Below are 19,271 nucleotides of genomic sequence, written 5' to 3' on the forward strand. Positions count from 1 at the left end.
TCCACTCTCGTCTCAAAGCCCCAGTTTTCGTCTGGGTAGAAGAAGAGATCGACAGAGAAACAAATAATACAAAATGGTTTCTAGGATTGGAAGGAAAATCTAGAGTTTGACCATTCTGTTTGAAAATTGACGTTCTCCCATGTCCCATCCCATCTCATGAAACGGCGTTAGATCACGGCGAGAAAAACGACAACGTTTTGTTACTAAAACTTTTGGTTAAATCGTGACCCTCGATTTTTTTTCTTCTCATCTAGACCCTTGACTGTTACCTCTGAAAAACCTTGCACGTGGGAATAAACCCATCGATAAACTTCCCGCAAAATCCCCCACAGACCCGTCGACGCTGAACGGAACGGCTGAGAAAAACCACTACTGAGAAAGTCTCTGTCGTCAACCCAGGTATCTCTCTCTCTCCATCGTCTTTTTCTATTGAAAAACACACGACACCACTGATCCTCTTTCACTGTCTCCCCCTCAATTTCTCATAATTTGTTCCAAAGTTTCTGATAATTTTCTGCCCATTGTAATCGTGACTCTCTCCGTGAAGCTTTATGGGTATTTTTGAAGAGGCTGATTCATGTATCATGACATGCATACATTTGGATGAGCATTTTGAGGACATGAAAAAAATGTCTGCATTTCTTTTGTAAATTGAATTTCAATTTTATTTGGAGTTATTCACAATAGAAAGTCCTCTTCTTATTTGGTCTGTGTGGTGTATGGATTTCAGACGGACAGAGTTCCCCAAATCAATTTATATCTGCGAACTCTTCAATCTAATAGCTCTCTTCTCATACGGATTTATGTTTATAAGCAGACTCAAACCTTTTAATGGAAATCAATTAATTTTTTTTTGATAAGTAATGATGATATAAAAGAGCGCAAAGGGGCGCAACCCATATACACGGAAAGTATAAACAGAGAGCGCCTAGGAGGGAGAGAAATGAAAAAGAAAATCAGAGAAACTAATCACTAAAGGAGCTAGCCAATCGGCCGTCCAAGAGTAAAGAGTACAAAAGAAGAAATGAGTCAATTCCTTTATGGTCCTAGTGGAATTTTCAAAACATCTAGCATTTCTTTCATTCCAAATACACCACATAAGACACAGAGGGATCATCTAATGGCACATCAATTTAATGTATCAATTAAGTGGACTTATTCAAAGTTAGATAGTAAGATCATTTTTTTTTTTTTTTGGTATAACTTCATAAGTTGTTTGATGAACTTAAATTCTTGTACAAGTAATCCAAATTTCATGGTCTGCTAAGAGTAGTTACTTCTAATTGTAATGCTTGGAATGCGTCATATTTGTTTTGCAAAGGTTGATAATGATTCTGTTGCTCTGTTTTTCATGCACTTTTCAATCAGCATGTTTGTTGTCTTGTTTAACTGGTCATAATTTCAACAATAGCTACGGAGAGTATCTTTCTTCATTTAGTTTCTTTACATCGTTACATATGCTGATTGATTGCTATAAATCATTTAGAAGTAGAAAGTTTGCTAAAGTCCTATTGGATGCTCGTACTAGGCTTAGCAGGGTATGGGCGATTGATGAAGTATGTTCTCTCAGCTTCTCAAGCTACTTCTGAAAGAGAGATAGTTGCATTAATAGACAGCCGCCCTACAACACCCATGACACCTTCTATACCAAATAATATTTGGAGTTGTGAAAAAGTCCTGACCAAGTTAAATAAACATCTATACGACCTATTTGGAGTTGTAAAAAATTCCTGATCACGTTAAACCACATATAATTGAAGATGCTGCTCTCGCTTTGTCCCTCTTCAAGCTGTAGGTTGTGACGGAGAAAATCAATGCCCTAATTTTGAAATTCTAATATGTAAATTGAGTTTGAGTTTTTGCTGTTTAGCATTCTGATTTCAATCAGATTGGCTGCACTTGGTATTGCAGGAACTATGGCTCTTCCGATTTGTGCTAGGTGTAAGCCTACAGTAGTTTACGATGATGGCAGTCGGTAAGTAATGTTGCACTATTCTCCTTATTCTCATTCCTTTTTTGATGTTCTTTTCAAAGATGTACAAAATCATAAAGTATTAGCTGACATTGAGGTCAAATTCAATGTGATTGCTTTTTCTGTTTATTTATTTATTTTTTATTTTTTCCGCAGATGTTGTGAGGTATGTGGAAAAGTTGTTTATCAAGATTTGTACACTGAAGAACCTACATTTGTTAAGGGCGCCGGAGGAGAGGTACGACACTGTTTCTTTGTTAGTGTCGTGATGCAAATTTGATTAGTCAATGAGACAGACTTTTTCGTTGATTGTGCGACCAGATATTTGAAGATGATTGATTCCCAAAGCTTATTTTGGGAATTATTGATGCTTTTAATATGAAACTGATGCTGGTAGAGGGCAAGACATGTCGAAGTAGCAAATAAAAGAGGACCCAATAACATTTGGAAACATCACTTTGCATATTTTGGACCAACTAATAGAGTTGCTTGTGCTTTAACAAACACGAGCCATATATGGAATTGTTTTAAGATTTGGTAATGATGTGGAGGATGGTTATGGGATATAATAGGAGAGTTCTTTCTTCTTAGATGCATGATAGGAGTTTCCTTGCCAACATGTATTCAGATTTCTTAATGTTATTTAGGTTTTAATTTTGGACCAACATAAAAAAATGGATCTGTGTGTTTGCCTTCCTTCTGCAAGGCAGCCCCTGAATATGGCTCTTCTGTACCAGATTCACTAATGTAGTGTTTTTTCTTTTAAATGTTTGAAATGCTTGTAATTTTTCCTGGTTGGTTATGCATGTTTTGTTGCATTGAGCCCTTCATAAATCATAATCAACATGAATATGTGGTAAATTCCTGTACCACCTCATTGGAGCATAAATTGGGGAAATTTGGACTGGGTTTGTTAAAAAACAGTTGAATGTTCTCTTCAATGCTACATGGATTTGCATTTAACTTTTTTTTTTTTGATAAATAAGTGATTCATTGAAAAGCCCAGAGGGCGCAACCCTAGTGCACATGAAGTATACAAAGAAAGGCCCCACTAATGGCAAAAAGAGGAACATAAAGATAAAAATTGAGTCATGGTGGAAATCTTGGGCACATTACAAGCATTGGTCCAATGGAACAATGTTTGAATAAGCAACTTTTTGAGATCTTCCATTGACCTCTCTTGGTCTTCAAAACATCTCGCATTCCTCTCTTGCCAAATAATCCACATAAGATATAATGGTGCTATTCGCCACACCTCCTTAGTTGAAATATTACCACGCCGACCACGCCAACACATTAACAAATCTGCCACCCCTCCAGACATAACCCATGTGACATCAAAAAGAGTAAGTACTACACACCATAACGCTCGTGCCACTTCACAATGAAGGAGAAGATGGTTGATAGACTCACCACTTCGCTTACACATGCAACACCATCCCACCACAATGATACCTCTTTTACGCAAGTTGTCAATATATCTTTTCAGTTTCGATTGTTATATCTAACCCACCTTTGGATGATCTATACATTTCTTATGTTGGTAGAGTACTGTGAAAATGTGTGTAAATTATAATACCATAAAAATATAAAGCAATTCCTTTCAAAATAAAAGGCTATTATGTCAATTGTATTATCTTCTCCATTTAATATATCATTTTAAATATTAGACATGATTAGACCAATGTGTGTTTTGGATTTTAATAGTGCTGCATTGTTTTCCCAATGCTTTTGCTGGATTGAAATGGACATTGTGCCTAGACTTTGCTTCTTCTTCTTTTTTTTTTTTTTTTGCTTTATTTATTTCTAGTAGTTTTATAAATTGTACTACTATTAAAAGACAACAATTGCTGTCAAAGTAAAGGGTTTTTGCTTCAATGTTGATATCTTTTCCTTTTAATACAATTCCTGTGTACATGGGTTGCGACCCTTGCGCTTTTTAATACATTGACATTACTTATCAAAAAAAAAAAATCTTTTCCTTTTAATACAATTATTTAAATATTTTAACATGAGTAAACTATATTTTGTAATGAAATTTAGATAAATGCATGTAAGAGTGTATCACTCTGATATTGATACATTATTTTTCAAATGCTTATGATGAATTGAAATGTATGCTGTGCTTTGATTTTGCTTCATACTATATATGTTGAAATTTTAAGTGGAAGTCTTTAATCTGCAGAGTCAGGTGGCTGGTACCCTTGTAAAATCCATCCTAAGTTGCTACCCAGAATCATTTAGAAGGACTCTAGATAAAGGTTTGTGATTGTGCTCTGTAAATATTTGCTTTTAGATGTCATTTTATGAGTTTAAAATTTCAATAAGAATGTCCACATTGTTGCTAAATAAACTTGCCAGGTATGTAAACTTCTAGAGGAATTTGTACACTTTTATAGGTACAACTCGAAGTTTGGGGCAACTGAACTTAGTCCACTAAGCCATGTGTGACCCTAGCACAAATATACTTTCTGAAAAGAAATGCCGTTTGTTGATTGCCTTTGAACTTCTGGTTTTAAAATATTGTTTAGTACAACAATTACAATTTTCAGTGTCCAACTTTCAAAAATGCCACTTGAACTTTGAACTTGAGCAATTTTAAGTTTGTATTTTGCTTAAAGTTGCAATCAAGGCCTACCCTGAGATTACATTGGCACAAATTGATGAAAGTTCCATGCAGGAGACTCCTAATACTATTTAAGTGGCCACCTATGAGTATTTCTAGCCTTACAGAGAGAGAGTCCTTGAGCCTTTGGAAAATGTACTACCACCACCACTACCATCACTAAAAATGCAAACCTAAATGGCTAAATCTGGAACTGAAATATTGAGAAAAAAGGAAAAATTCTGGGCGCAAAATTGAAGATTTTTAGTTGAAATTGTTCAGAAGATTCATTGAGAAAATGTGCCCAACATTGGAGTTTTCTGAGGCTGAATTTGTAAAACAGAAAAAAAAAAGAAAAAAAGAAAAAAAAAGAGCTCCTGTGAAAGTGTGAGAAATTGGGTTATGTGCTTAAATGGTTCCTCTTGCTCTCTCTTTCTCTCATACTAGCCCTTAAATCCTTGAAATTCTTTCTGTGAATAGGGTTCAAGCTTTCCATGAAATTACTAGCATACAGCCCTATGAGAGCCAAACTCTTCTGAAGGAAATGGCCCTTAATCAGAGCCAAACTAATTAACCTGCAAGCCAACTCCTTAATTTGTAGAGTTCTCAAACTCTTTACCTCTACTCAATTTCTGAGACCGATCACGCATCCTGGCCAGTTAAATGGTCTTAGGTGGCTTGCAAGGGAAAGCTTCATGTAAGGTCTTCTAATTGAATCAAACACAGGTTAGATAGCTGCTTAACATTGCTCAATTTAAAGTTTAGGGACCAAATAGGGATTACCACCATAGTTGGAAGGTGAAGAAAATGCAGTTTGCCTTATTGTTTATATTGTGCAAAAACAATTTAGATGACTGTTTTTTTCTTTAAATAATTTTCTCGATCTTGCAACTTTCAAAGTTAATGTGATCACAATAAAATGAATGAGAAAAAAGAACGACAAGTAAATTCTACATTGTTTTTCACAAAATCATTGTTCTTTAAAAATAAAAGGAGTTGGTGGAAAAAGGAAAGTAGTTCAAGTTTGGGTCAATTAAGAACAATGAAACACAAAGTGTAATCTGAAGTTATTCTCAGTAATGGTGGAAATCACTAGTTCAATTTATAAATCTTAAAAGTTTTCAAAGTTAAATGAAGTACAAGCATATTAAAATATTTATTCTATTTAGAAAATTTGAAATATAAGTAAACATTGTTTTATTTGTTCAGAGCAGTTGCATTGTTGCATTTTTATGATGTATCATTAATTTTTAATATTTCAATTTCCGTTAGTGGTTTAATTAGTGAATTTAGATATTGTATAGATAAGCGAAAACTGTTATTCCTACTTACAGAAAAAACTGTTATTCCTCAATTGTTCGAGAGCTGTTAAACTTGTTTGAAGACATGTTTTTTTTTTTTTTTTTGATAAGTAATAAACTATATTATTAAAAAGTGTAAAGGCGCCCCGAAGTACACTGGGAGTATACAACAGGATCACCTAACTAGAAGGGGAAAAGGGAGCAAGAAAAGCTTTGTTTTACTTTGATACATTTTTATGATGTATCTCTTATCATAAACAAAAACATTGACTTATTAAAACATATTTATGGTGTATCATTAATTCATGATATTTCAATCATTAATGGTTTAGTTAATGTATTTAGATATTGTATATCTGAGGTAAAACTGTTACTCCTCAATTTTTGGAGAGAGATTAAACTTGTTTGGAGACGAGTGTTTAAGAAATAGGACTTATTGTTCCAATGAAGATATGATGACCTTATTTGTCTTTTTAGGAAAAGCAGGAATTCCCTGTACATTTCCGAACAAATGAATGCATTTTAATCTGTAAGGAATAACTAATCAAAAATCTATAAGGAATATAATAGTGAAAGTTAGAGTGTGTGGTCCATAAATAGCATGTATAAAATGTTGTGTCAATTTAAAAAGCGGGTGACTGTATTGCACATTGGTTGTTACGGCTTGCTATAAATCTGTGGGTACTAGTTTTGATAGTTTATTTAATTGAGTTGCTTAGACGATTCTTAAATCTAAAGTCCCCAAGCTTATCTTAGAATGTTTATTAAAACCATTAGGGGATAGACTAGGCGTCCTCCTTTTTTCAACATGTGGTGATCTCTCTTCATTTCTCCAGAAGAGATCTGCAACCATCCAAGAGCACAGGAACTCCTAATGCCTACACATTTTGTCTCTTGCTTTGTGTCTCGTGCCCTCCTTTAATGAATTTAGTAGTCATAAAAGTTATGTGGATATGATAATGGAGTTTCATCCTACATGGAGTTGGGTGGTGGAAAACGGTTGGTCTGAGTCTCAAGCAATTCAATGGTGCTTTGTAGAAGTTTGTGTAATCTGATGAGGCATGTGTTATGCACACATAGAGAGTTTTGATAGTTTATTTAGTGTACATAGCCTATAGTTTATGGCTTAAGAGAGTTCTGGTAATGTCATTTATAATCAGAAATTGTTATTTTCTGTCGCAGGGAGAGATGAAATAGAACGTATGGTTACAGCTTTTAATATAAGTGGTGGTGACTCCATAATTAATCCAGCCTGTGCATTTTATCGGGTATGTATTTTGTCAGTTGCTATAGTGTCCTCACTAGTTGAATATTATTTTTCAAACATATGATTTGGGTATAATTTTTCAGATTGCACTTGAACGGAGCTTTACTAGGGGGCGTAGAACAGAGCAAGTTGCAGCTGCATGCCTTTATATTGCATGTCGGTAAGCAAATTTTTGCAGGATTCCTTAAATTGTGAATTTACAGTCATAGTAGAGAGACAAATTGATTTTGTTATTGATTTTTATTTTTTATTTATTTTTTATTTTTATTATTATTATTTTTTTTCAGTTAGCTTGAAACATTTAATTGATGTCTAAGAAATTGAAATGGAAAGAATGAATTGCTGAGTGTAGGTTAATACTTATCTGTTCAATGGTAAGTATTTTTTTTTTTTTCTCGGATGAGTGGCCCTAAGGGCAGGGGAGGGGAGGGCGAGGGGCCTCTGTTTCATGAGCAGTGGTCCCAGGTTGAGTGTGCTACCTGGTATCTGGCCAATGGTAAGGTTGATCCTCTGTGGTATGCCTTTTATAATCTGACTCATCTGGCCAAAATAACTGTTGTTACTGCTAGATTTAGTGACAAAAGTGGTTGAAATATTTGCACCCTTTCTTCTTGAATTAGTTGAGCTTTTGTCAGAAAACATTGAGGTAAACATAAATGCAGCAAGTTTCATTCTCTAGTTGTATGAAGTCAGGTAGCATTATCGTCATGTAGTGGGTGTGCATGTATGGATGCTTGCATGTGCGTCTTTCTTATAATTTATTGGGATTTTGTTTGAGTGGATATATGGGAAATTATTTGGGCCAGTAATCTTTAACTTTGCTGGCCAGTATAGCAGGAACCAAGTCAGAGAGTGTTCACAATGTGTACTGAAGATATTTTTGTAGCTTTTTGCTCACTGTTTTTCTTCTTCTCCAAGTGTAATTAAGTAATGCCATGCTGAGTGTATTTGCAGATGAAATGAATTTGTGGCTTCTCAAACATGCTCTTGCGTATTTATTCTTAGATAAGTTATAAATATATTAAAAAAACAGAAAAGGTTCACTGGGGGTGTACATCATGGCCAAGTCAGTCTTGGTTCCTGTGGGAAATATGGATAATGCGGATGAGCTGGCTGGCATCCTAGGCTGTGGGACTTCCTCTTTGTCCTTGAAGTATCTTGGTCTTCCTTTGGGGGCTTGCTTCAAGGCCAAGTCTATTTGGGAATACTTTTTTTTTTTTTAATAAGTAATGTTGTATATATATAAAAAAATCGCAATGCGCCTCTAAGTACACAGAAAGTATACGAAGGTAAAACCCATGAACCCACAAAAATCCTATCTATAGACCCTAGAACCAAAAGGGAGTTTGGGGAAACTATTTGGGAATACTAATAAATCATATGGTTGCTTTTAACTTCACCTGCCAATTATTTTATGCTTCAATTTCTTTTATTTTTGTCTGGCCTCTGTTGGCATGTTAATAATTTTGTATCATGTGTTAGTTGTTTGGCATTTCATTAAAGCAACTAAAGCGAAGTTGTTATGCTTTGCAGTGTAGCTAAGGACCCAAAGCCATTTCTCCTTATTGACTTTTCAGAGCTTTTGGGGATAAATGTGTAAGAGAGAACCTATTTCAATATCAAATTTTGACTTTTTATGTGCATTGTGTATTAATATACTAGTTTCATCAACTCTTTTAAAATTCTGCAGTTATGTGCTAGGCGCTGTGTTTTTGCAGCTTTGTCAACTTCTAAGCCTTGGACAACATCCTACTATTGTAAAGCCTGTTGATCCTTCCCTTTATATACCTCGATTTGCAGAAAGTAAGAACCTACTATAACTTGCTTGTCATCACATTCCAAGAAATTCGTATTGCTGGCTTTTTTTTGGGACCGTCTTCTCTGAGTTAGAATTTTGCTTGTGTTTATTGCCTTGATCAATTTTAAGTTTTCAATTTTTTTTTTCTTTTTTCTTTCTTCTAAAAAAAAAAAAAAAAAACTAAGCATGATTATAGAGAACTATGTTTGGTGAAATGGGAACTATAGGTTTTCTGTCCAGTAAAAACTGGTATATATAATATAATTGGTAGGTACTATCCTGCATTTCATTATTTTATGCTTGACAATCTCCTTCCTGAAGGAAGCCTCTTTCACCTTTTGGGTTGATCCAATTTTTTGTTTTTATCGTAGTACAGACTCAAGTCTTAAATTTTACAATTCTGTAAATTAAAATGTACTGAGTAATGTAGAAGCAGTGAAAGACTATACGACCCCATATTAGTATAAGATGTCTACTCTGAACTTGAAAGCAAAGAAAAAATAAAATGTTCTTACACCGATACATCCGAACATTTTGGAAGTTGGTAGAAGACATTACTTTTGTTTACAAGGGAGATAGACATGATAAGACTTGAACAAATGTTGGAAAATGTTAAAAAAAAGGACATTGAGTTAGAGGAGTAATGAAAAATGGTATTGCACACTAACTTTTTCAAGAATGGTGTTAAGTTCTATAATAAAATAAATTCTAGTTCGTTAGGGATTTATTAGGGATCAGAATTAGCAGATTCGTTGAAAACGGCATGACCATGATGTTTGTTTCAAATATATACAAAATGCATTGGGCAACTATTTTGAACAAGCAATTCTTATTCTCCTTGTAGAATTATTGAAGGAAAGAAACATGAGGGTCTGCGAAACTGCGTTACGTATTATAGCCAGCATGAAAAGAGACTGGATTCAGGTACCCTATACATGAAGCTGAATTTCTTTTCCATATTTAATCTCTACGAAAATTAATGTATCCTATATTACACACAGACGGGTAGAAAACCTAGTGGGTTGTGTGGTGCAGCATTATATATCTCTGCCCTTTCACATGGGTACAGATTTTCGAAGTCTGACATTGTAAGTCCAGCTTACCTCCTAGAATATTTGCATTTTGCTTCTGTATATTATGGGTAAAATTTCCTTCAATAATTTTCTAGTTTTGCCTACATAAAAAGCTCATTAATGTTGAAAATCATTTAATTTTAATTTACTCATTAATTCATTATTTGTTATTCGAGTTTTATTCTTATTTTTTCAACCAAAGCATTGTTGAGTAGAAAAAATGAAGTTCCAATTTAGACCATAAATTCATATTCTACAATTCTTTTTTTATTGATAATTAATCGAAATTCATTAAAATCCAAAGGGTGCACCAAAGTACACATGAAGAATACAAGAGAAACACCTAACCATAAAAAGAAAAAAGTTAAAAAAAGTCATGAGAACCAGAAATATGAAAACAATTATAGGAAGCCATCCAATGGAAAAGGGAATTGAAGAAGGCTTTTAACTCTGCAACGATCCTCTCACTATCTTCAATGCTTCGGTCATTTATTTCTTTCCAAATACACCACACTGTGTAGAGTGGAATTATCTTCCAAATTGCTTCACTTTGAGGACTACTAACTGCCCTCTGCATTTTTCAAATTCAAGCTTCTGGATTTCTATATTGAGCATCTTGTTCATTATGCCTACTCCCATTTGATTTGCTCGACACTTGTCCTAATAAGAAACTGCATGCCATATGCCCAAGGATGTGCACCATTGTCCACACTGTTGTCCAAACTTCTTTTAGACACTTGTAAAAATAATTTACTCTCATTTACCTTATAGGTGTGAATACTAAGGGAAGCACTATACATTCTTGTCTACAAAGTTACACATGGTTGTTATTTTCATGACTACCATCTGTAAGTCTTCTGCATGCAAAGATATACAAATTGCTGAAAAAACTTGTCATGTATGTCATTCTACCCTCATTTAAGATACAAGCGCTTAACCGTCCTTGCGTCTAGAATTTGGGAATAGCCATGCCCAACCCCAACTTTTGTCTTGCTACATGTAACTTGTGTCTTTGTCAAAGAATCATTGCTGAATCCTACCACTATTGTTGTACTGCAAATTTGTTATTGAGGCACATTACCTTACCATTTATTGTTCAATGTCTTACATGTACTTTGTATCTTTATAGAAGCATTATGTTTACCAAATTTTATTGATTATTGTGTAATTTTTAGCATAACTCTTTTTCTCATCTTGCTTGTCTGGAAATTATATGCAATGTATTATTTGTTATCATCGAATAAAAGTTGATTTTGATGAATTACTTCATTACTCCAGTCTTTTCCACCTTTCTTTACTAGATATGGCCTTGCTTATCACTTTTAATCTGTCTCAAAATTTGCCTGATGCATTAAACACTTCTCATAATACATCTGACACATGCTGTTTTTACTAGGTAAAAATTGTACATATTTGTGAAGTAACGCTATCGAAACGATTGATTGAATTTGAGAATACTGACTCAGCGAGCTTAACGGTGAGTTCCACTTCTATTAGGACTTGTGCATGCACACTTCATTAATCTCATTATAAAAATGTGATCTGTTACTTTGTGCAGTTGTCACTTTTGAAACATGCTATAATATATCATGACACGCAAGGTCCAATGAAAATTTAATCAGTTGGACCCTCAAGTTAGTGTGTATTAGGCTGGGAAGTGTAGTTTTCAGCATGTCTTACAATTGGGTGCAACGTAATTGCGAGTTGCATTGTTGCCTTGCCCAAGCCTTATAAATGTTGCTGTTAATGCTGTGTTTGTCTAATGTGTTGAGCTTGTGATTGTTGTAGATGTCCAAAGTGGATGTCTAACAAAACTCTTTAACACGTTACATATATGGATGTTAGCACATCATAGGTTGAATGTTTCTACTCTTGCATATTTTTTGGATTTATGTTCTTCTTCTTCCTATTATTTGGGTTCCCTTGCATACTTCCTGTGTACTAAGGTTTCACCCCTCTGCACTTTATTCATGATATGAAATTATTTATAAAAAAAAATTGCTTCCACCACATATTTTGGAATATCAATAAAATCCCCATTAGTTATTTTAAGTCGATCTTAAGATTGTTGTTTTGTCACTTTAGGCTGTCTTTCGCACACAAGACTATTATTAAAGTATTTTTGTTATGTTTTTCCAGCATCAACTTGGCATCACTTTAGCTGAAAACACCTCATAAGAGAATTTTTACAATTCCTCTTTGATAAGTGAATATGGGAGAACTCTCTTTAAACACGCACACACCATCTCTCAAATCTATTCGGTGGGTCATGAAGGGTTCTTCTTTTATTTTAATTGTGCGAGACCCTAGATTGTGTAGGATGGGAACACTTTTTTATATTTCTTCACGTCTTTTCTTTAAAAAAAAAAAAGGTGGGGTCTTCGTTCCAAGTAGTTAAGTTCCACATTTAGTGAGTAGAAAAAATAAAGTTTCACATTGAGTGAGTGGATTATGAAGGTATTCATGTGCCAAGTCACACATAGGCTATGTACTTGGTGAGATTGGAGTATATGAATCACTTTAGAAGTTTCAATTGTAATTATGATTGGTCTTTTGTGGTTATAGCCAAATATAGCTAGTGATTTCTCTAGAACTAGGTTAATAATGACATATGTCACGGAACGCTATAGTAAGAGGTGGATTATAAGGGCGTGCATGTGCGAAGACCTACATTGGTTGTGAGATTTGGGTATATAAAGTTAACTAAGGAGTTTTAATTGTAATTTTGGTTGGTTGTGTACTTTGTGAGATTTGGGTATATAAAGTTAACTACGGAGTTTTAATTGTAATTTTGGTTAGTCCTTTTGGGATATAACGTAGATGTGACTAGCGCTTTTCTCACTCTTTTTGATTGTGGAGGTGTAGATATAACTAAAGTCTTTCTTTTTCAATTTTCTTTACCACTAGATAGTTGCTTTAGACTATTCAAATTTGCTTAGTTTTCATGATTTTTTTTTCTCTTTCTAGCTTGGTGTATCTCTTGTTTACTTTTTGTGTACTTGGGTTGCGCCTTTTGCGTTTAACTTTAATTTGATTACTCAATAAAAAAGAAAGTTAATTTCAATGTACTCAACTGCTAATAATTTTTTTCTACAAGTTGCTAAGGTGTACACAACATGCACTTCCTTATCATGGCCGGTACAAAGTAAATACATTTCCCTCAAATATTTGACTGGTGTGTCTTGTTAGCTGCATTGAATTAATTAACGCATTTGTAATTCTTTGTGAGGATTAATGAATTGATTAAGATGTTATAAAACAACAATTTTGGTTTAACTAACGAATCATTTGAAAAAGATGTCATGCAAGCAAGAACTCTATTCTGCTATGATACGAGTTTGACAGTTTGTTTTTTATATTTTCTCTTAAATAGATCGAGGAGTTAAATAAGAATGCTAAGGCATGCGGAGTACGAGTTGATCGGTCCCAAACGTCTGGGGAAGTGCTTTGTGAACATAAAAGTAAACCTCATTTTGCCCATGGACTTTGCAAAGATTGTTATGAAGATGTAACTCCTCTCTCTCTCTCTTTTTTTTTTTTTTCATTTGTCCATTCTCTTCATTATGCTTTGCTTCTTCATTTTTTCCCATGCTTGTCTTTGGTGGCTGTAGTTTATTGAACTTTCTGGGGGACTACATGGTGGGTCAGAACCTCCTGCCTTCCAGCGTGCTGAAAGGGAGAGAATGGCCATGGCGTCTGCTAATAAGGGGGATGAATCAAGTCCCTTCATGCCTCAGCAAGAGACGGAAAAAATTGAACAGGTAACTGAAATGGTTAGTCCTATTTTGGCATTGTTAACTTCCTCATTGGTTGTATTTGCGTTTTATTTTTATGTTGACAAGTTCTGAGTTAAGGAGGCAATTGTGTATCAAAAAGAAGCAAGCATGAGGACTTTTATTTATATATTTCTTACCTAGACTCAAAATAAACAATTTGCAGTATTGGTGTATTTTTATCCCATGTTCTTTCTTATAATTTATTACTGATTCTCATAATTTTTCGACTTTTATGCCTAAAATTTTCTTGCATGATTAATTGTTGTTACTTTTTTTCTTCTTTTTAGTTTGAGAAAGCTAAGTCATTTGCTGAAAGTAGCCAAAAGGCAACCGAGAATGAACGATTGGACCAAAGGGAGGATGACTGTACTTGTAAGTGTGTTAACAAGAAAGGTCTTAGTCCTGTATTTTTATAAAATACATCAACGAGAAATTCTATTGAATGGCGTTTGATTGCAGCAGCTGGCACGGATCAAATCGAAAAAGATGATGTTTCTGATGCATGTCAGAAATCCAAGAACACAAGTTCCTTCACTGATGATGAGTCAGATGGCCTTTCTGATATTGATGATGTTGAGGTATGGAGCTTATTGCATTAGCTATATGTATTTGTAAAACATTGTTGATTATGTTGGTCTCTTGGGTGGTGCACCTACCACATAAAAGGTTATCAAAGGGGAGCTGGTTTGGAATCAATATTTACCTTTTATGTGCTATCAGTTATTTCCATGTATCATTATGAGGAAGCTTTGAGTTGACATTTGGCTTGTGTAAAATTTTGACAGTTGAGAACCATATGATGAGAACAATTTTTTTTTGTAGATTGGTATTGCATGTGTGCAAATGATTGTGGATTGTAGATAAGCTTATTTTGCATTGATACGGTGAGAGAGTTGTTTTCATTGCTCTTATCATTGTTTGGGGTGCATTTGTAACAACTCAGAAAAAAACGCTAACCACATCTACCTACTATAACGCTAAAAGGACCTAGTCAATTTGGAACTTCTCTAGAATCACTTATAAAGCCCAGTTTCACGTAGTAAGTAAGCAATGTGGGACTTAATGCCCATGATTATCTTTCTATAAATCACCCACTCTCTATGTGCACTCTTCTTCTTAATATGAGATTAGGGTATTACAAACTCCCTCCCTTTATACGTTAGGACTACGTCATGCGGTGCTAACAGTGTCACATGGCATTATTAGGTGGCTCTGACAACATTTATAACGATCCAGGAAAAAATGCTAGCCATATATGTGCTATCACTCCAAAATGATTAGTCAATTTGGAGCTTCTATAGAATCACTTATAAAGCTTAGTTTCATCTAGTAAGTAAGCAATTTGGGACTTAGCACCCATGAGTATCTTTTTATAAACCACCCACTCTATGTGGACATTCCTCTTCCCAATATAGGACAAGAGTATTACAACATTGGGTGATCCCTAGAATAGTGATAGAGGTTCTAAAGTTCGTAAGGGAGATTTGAGCTTAATGGAAGTTATCAGGTTTTGAATACCATACCACTTTGTCATATGTGGGTGCTCTTAGAGAGACAAACATACTTTTATAGCGTTAAGCTAGACTTGAATTTGATTGGGTTCTATGTTCCTTAAGCACTAAATGATTAGATTAAAGCTGTAGGGAGTTTCCATGGTCTTTTAGCTTTGGATATTATAGTCCTTTTCAACTTTTGATTGTAAATTTTAGAGGTTACTATTCCATTGTTCCTTCCATGAATTCTTGAATACTTATAAGGAGAAAGAAAAAGGTCTTCAATTACTATCTTTTATGGGATTTTGAGTTTGTCTAATAGGAATGGACTTGACAATTATCTAGTAATGATGTGTTTGTTATGTAAGAATTAGAGGGGGATTGTCAATTCTTAGGAATTTGTGGAATTTGCTTGTTCATGGGGTAAAATTCTGGAGAATTACAATATCCGTGAGCATCTCAGTTCTTATGAAATATAAAAATTCTATCTCCTATCACTTAGATAGGAATGTCTATTCGCACACTTCTTATCTTTGTAAAATTATTAAGGTTACACTTACTTTTTAATGAAAAAGTAACTATTAGAAGTGCTAAAAATAGGTTTATCAATGTTCAAGGATATTCTTATCATTTTAAAATATCCATAAACTCAAACTATTAATTCTGTAACTGTAAATTGAGTATGTATAAAGATTTAAATTATCGAAGTTTATATTTTTAACTATAAGGTTGCCTTTGTATAAGATTTAACAATAAGATTTAGATTATCAAATATTTTTTGAATCTTTGTTCTTCTTGTTTGTCTGATTAAGGATTCTTTTTGTATACTCTTGTATATTAGGGTTGTGTCTCTTTGTACTTAATTAATGATAATGAAATTAATTAATGATAATGAAATTACTTATCAAAAAACACTATCAATAATTTGTAACTCTTAAGATTAGGAAATTCTTAGAAAAACAAATTCATTGGATGAGTTAGATGTGACATTGTTATAAAACTCTGTTAAGTTTTTCATTACTTATCAAAAAAAATTCTGTATGATTATGCATAATAATATTTCACTTTCTTTTATCTTTAACTTATGGTAGGGAGTTTGTTAATGTGTACCTTGCTAGGTGAGTGGCTACCTCAACAATGAGGAGGAGATGCGTTACAAGAAGATTATATGGGAGGAAATGAACAAAGAGTATCTTCAGGTTAAAGATTCTTTGCAAATTTGAGCAGATCTTTTGGTGAATGCAAAACATTACATAATCTGACAATGTATTTAACCTTAGTTGATTAAATGACTTACAGTAATCTGTATGTTTCCAGGAACAAGCAGCAGCAGCTGCTGCTAAGATGGAAGCCAGTCAGGCCCTCTATGAGAATTGTTCTGATGAATTGCGAGCTGCACATGAACTAGCTGCAGCAGCTGCGGCTGCTGTCGCGAAGTCAAGAAAGGTATTACTCATACCAGTGAACACTTAGGGATTTTTATTAAGGAGGGTCACAACCTTATTTTTGAGCAAATATGGCTGAAGATTGCTGATTAAATTAGTTTTTAAATCGTAGAGGGAGGCAAGTAAAAACATGTCTAAAATTGGTTGATTTCGTTTGTTTTTTACATATGAATTGCATGCTTTATGTGACTGAAGTTGTGGTAATGGTTTCATCTCCTTTAAGACAATAGTTTGGGTCAAATCATAATTGTGATATGTTTTGGCTTTTGATTGGACTTTCTTCTTGTATGTGCTCCCTTTGTCAAGTTTAGATAAGCCACTTCCTAGTGTTGATCTTGTAAGTGGGGGTCCTGGCAAGGCTGGCACAGTCCTAAACTCTTTTTTAATTTTTAATTTTTTTTTTATTTTGTCCAACCCAAAAATATATGGGAAAGGACTCATGTATAACATTGCACGTGATTTTGTTCCAATATTTCTTGTCAGTTAAAATAGAAAATAAATGTGTTTGTCCATTTACTCTATTGATTGCTTGCAGTTCATACATATTCTTCATCGAAGTTAAGATTGTGTTGATTTATCATTTTGCTTGCCTTTTAATCCACTCTACAAATTTTTTTTTTTCTCTCTTAAGAGTACTATTTTATCTTCATTTTTATTTTAAATTAGGAGCGGAAACGGAAACAAGATGTGAATACCAATCCGGCTCAAACAGCTGCAGAAGCAGCTCATCAAATGCTAATCAAGAAGGTAAGTCATGGAAAGATCAGTGCTTGAAGCAAATGAGTGTTGACTAATTATGGTAAAAATAGCAATGGGCCCTGTTGTATTTTTATCACATGGTAGTCAACTGAACTGAACTAACCTGATTTTTATATTTTCTGGTTCATCTATGTCATTTGCGTCTTCCTATTATCTCCACTGAGGGCCATATCATCTGTTTGAATTTTATGCTTTTAATTTCATTGGCTTTTGTTTATTTCTCAAGTTTGCATTGTATATTAGATATTTCCTCTGTGCGGCTCACGTTTTTATGTTTTCAGAGACTCAGTTCGAAAATCAACTATGATGTATTGGAGACCCTCTTTGCCGACAAGGTATGTTTATTTTCTCTTATTTCATACTAAAAGCTCATTGAGATAATGCCATTTTGAAATCTGAGCAGGGATCATACAAGATTTGGATTCCATTAATTTTTCTATTTCATTGATAAATTTCTCACAATATTTCAACTTAATTGTGTTGCTTACTTATTTATTGCAGCCACCATCCGATATGGATAAAAAAGTCAGTACATCAAATGGCGATGGCAATGGCAATGGCAATGCCAAAGGGCAAAGCGATGGCGAGAAAGAGCACGACGGGGACGGCGCAGACAATTATGATGAACTGGAACAAGGGTATGAAGAAGACATGGAGCAGGAAGATGGCATGGGAACATATAGCAATGTATTGAACTTCGAAAATGAAGAGGATGGTTATGGTTATGATGACTATGATAATGGTGACGATGAATATTGATATGAGAGGTAATTGTATTCATAGATGTAGATTATGAATTATGATTGGCTCATTTGATTTCATTGAAATCCATACCTAGGAAATCATAAAATCAGTAGTTTCATGATATTTCGAAGAGAATTACCATAAACTTTTTTTTAAAAAAAAATTTAAAAAATTTAAGTTGATAAAAATGATAAATTTATTTATTTAATTAATATTTCAGTGTTTTTTTTTTTTAAAAAAAAATAGTTCTCGGTAATTATTGGGCCACTTATAAGCTCGGCCCTGTAGAAATAAATCTCCAGGTGAACCGCGCTTAGAAGAAAAGAATTCTGAGTGCACAAATAGGGCCTATTACCAAATTCCAGCAAGTCCAGTGGTTGTTAGTGCGTGTTTGGATGGGGGCATTTTAAGAGAGACGAAATGAACATAAATAATGGAAGTCAACCGTTCCATTATTTGGGAATTATTTTCAAAAAAAAAAAAAAGAAGGAAAAAGTACATATACAACTTTCGAACTATCACCTATTGTCCATGTCTCATCTCAACTACTAATTGTGTTAATGTCTCCTTTAAACTATCAAACAAATTGTTAATGTTTAATAGATGGGCTAAGTTTACGTTCCTCTTATTACCCAGAACGGAGCGTGATAGTACTAGTAAAAGTGGTACGTTTTTTTCTTGCTTTACACACCAAAGATGTGATCTGAAACTTTTACAATTAATACCGCATGCCTAGTTAATCAAGAGACGAAAAACAAGTTGGTAAAACTAGTGGATTTGGATCTCCTACAATTTCATGTCTAAAGAAGAAGGGACAGGAGAAATTAGGGGTGTCAACCCGGTCCAGTTTCTTAGTTTTTGGTCAAAACCGGGGTACTCGGTTCTTGGTTTTGAGAAACCGGTTTTTACCCATCCGGTAACCGGTATATATATTAAAAAAATATTATTATATATATATGCACCCAGTTCCGGTAACCCGGCAAAAACTGGGTACCCAGTTTTTGGTTTTTCCAAACCGGAACCGGAACCGGGTCCCTG

The 19,271-nt window shown here is 34.2% G+C and overlaps 1 protein-coding gene across 2 annotated transcripts; it reads left to right on the forward strand.

Moving 5' to 3' along the window:
- The first annotated feature begins 306 nt into the window (after window positions 1-306).
- On the forward strand, window positions 307-18,356 carry LOC132172783 (transcription factor IIIB 60 kDa subunit). Of its 2 annotated transcripts, none has more exons than XM_059584353.1 (20): window positions 307-399; window positions 1,889-1,975; window positions 2,129-2,210; window positions 4,158-4,233; window positions 7,061-7,146; window positions 7,229-7,305; window positions 8,679-8,741; window positions 8,836-8,948; window positions 9,788-9,867; window positions 9,945-10,031; window positions 11,413-11,493; window positions 13,390-13,524; window positions 13,628-13,777; window positions 14,080-14,164; window positions 14,252-14,370; window positions 16,404-16,484; window positions 16,603-16,731; window positions 17,397-17,477; window positions 17,771-17,824; window positions 17,991-18,356. In XM_059584353.1, the coding sequence occupies exons 2-20, from the start codon at window positions 1,917-1,919 to the stop codon at window positions 18,246-18,248; spliced, it is 1,896 nt and encodes a 631-aa protein (XP_059440336.1). In that variant the 5' UTR covers window positions 307-399; window positions 1,889-1,916; the 3' UTR covers window positions 18,249-18,356. The 2 variants fall into 2 exon arrangements, with proteins under 2 accessions (XP_059440336.1, XP_059440335.1); XM_059584352.1 differs by having other exon boundaries at window positions 1,912-1,975.
- Window positions 18,357-19,271: the final 915 nt, after the last annotated feature.

Source organism: Corylus avellana, chromosome ca2 (assembly GCF_901000735.1).
Source record: "Corylus avellana chromosome ca2, CavTom2PMs-1.0".
Classification (NCBI taxonomy): domain Eukaryota; kingdom Viridiplantae; phylum Streptophyta; class Magnoliopsida; order Fagales; family Betulaceae; genus Corylus; species Corylus avellana.

What these genes read in the sequence shown, in the direction of transcription:
- LOC132172783 (XM_059584353.1), top strand. Translation starts at nt 1,917, where the DNA reads ATGGCTCTTCCGATTTGTGCTAGGTGTAAGCCTACAGTAGTTTACGAT. An exon ending in TAGAAGGACTCTAGATAAAG is followed by an intron (nt 4,234 to 7,060) that starts GTTTGTGATTGT and finishes TTTCTGTCGCAG; the next exon opens with GGAGAGATGAAATAGAACGT. An exon ending in CAGCCTGTGCATTTTATCGG is followed by an intron (nt 7,147 to 7,228) that starts GTATGTATTTTG and finishes ATAATTTTTCAG; the next exon opens with ATTGCACTTGAACGGAGCTT.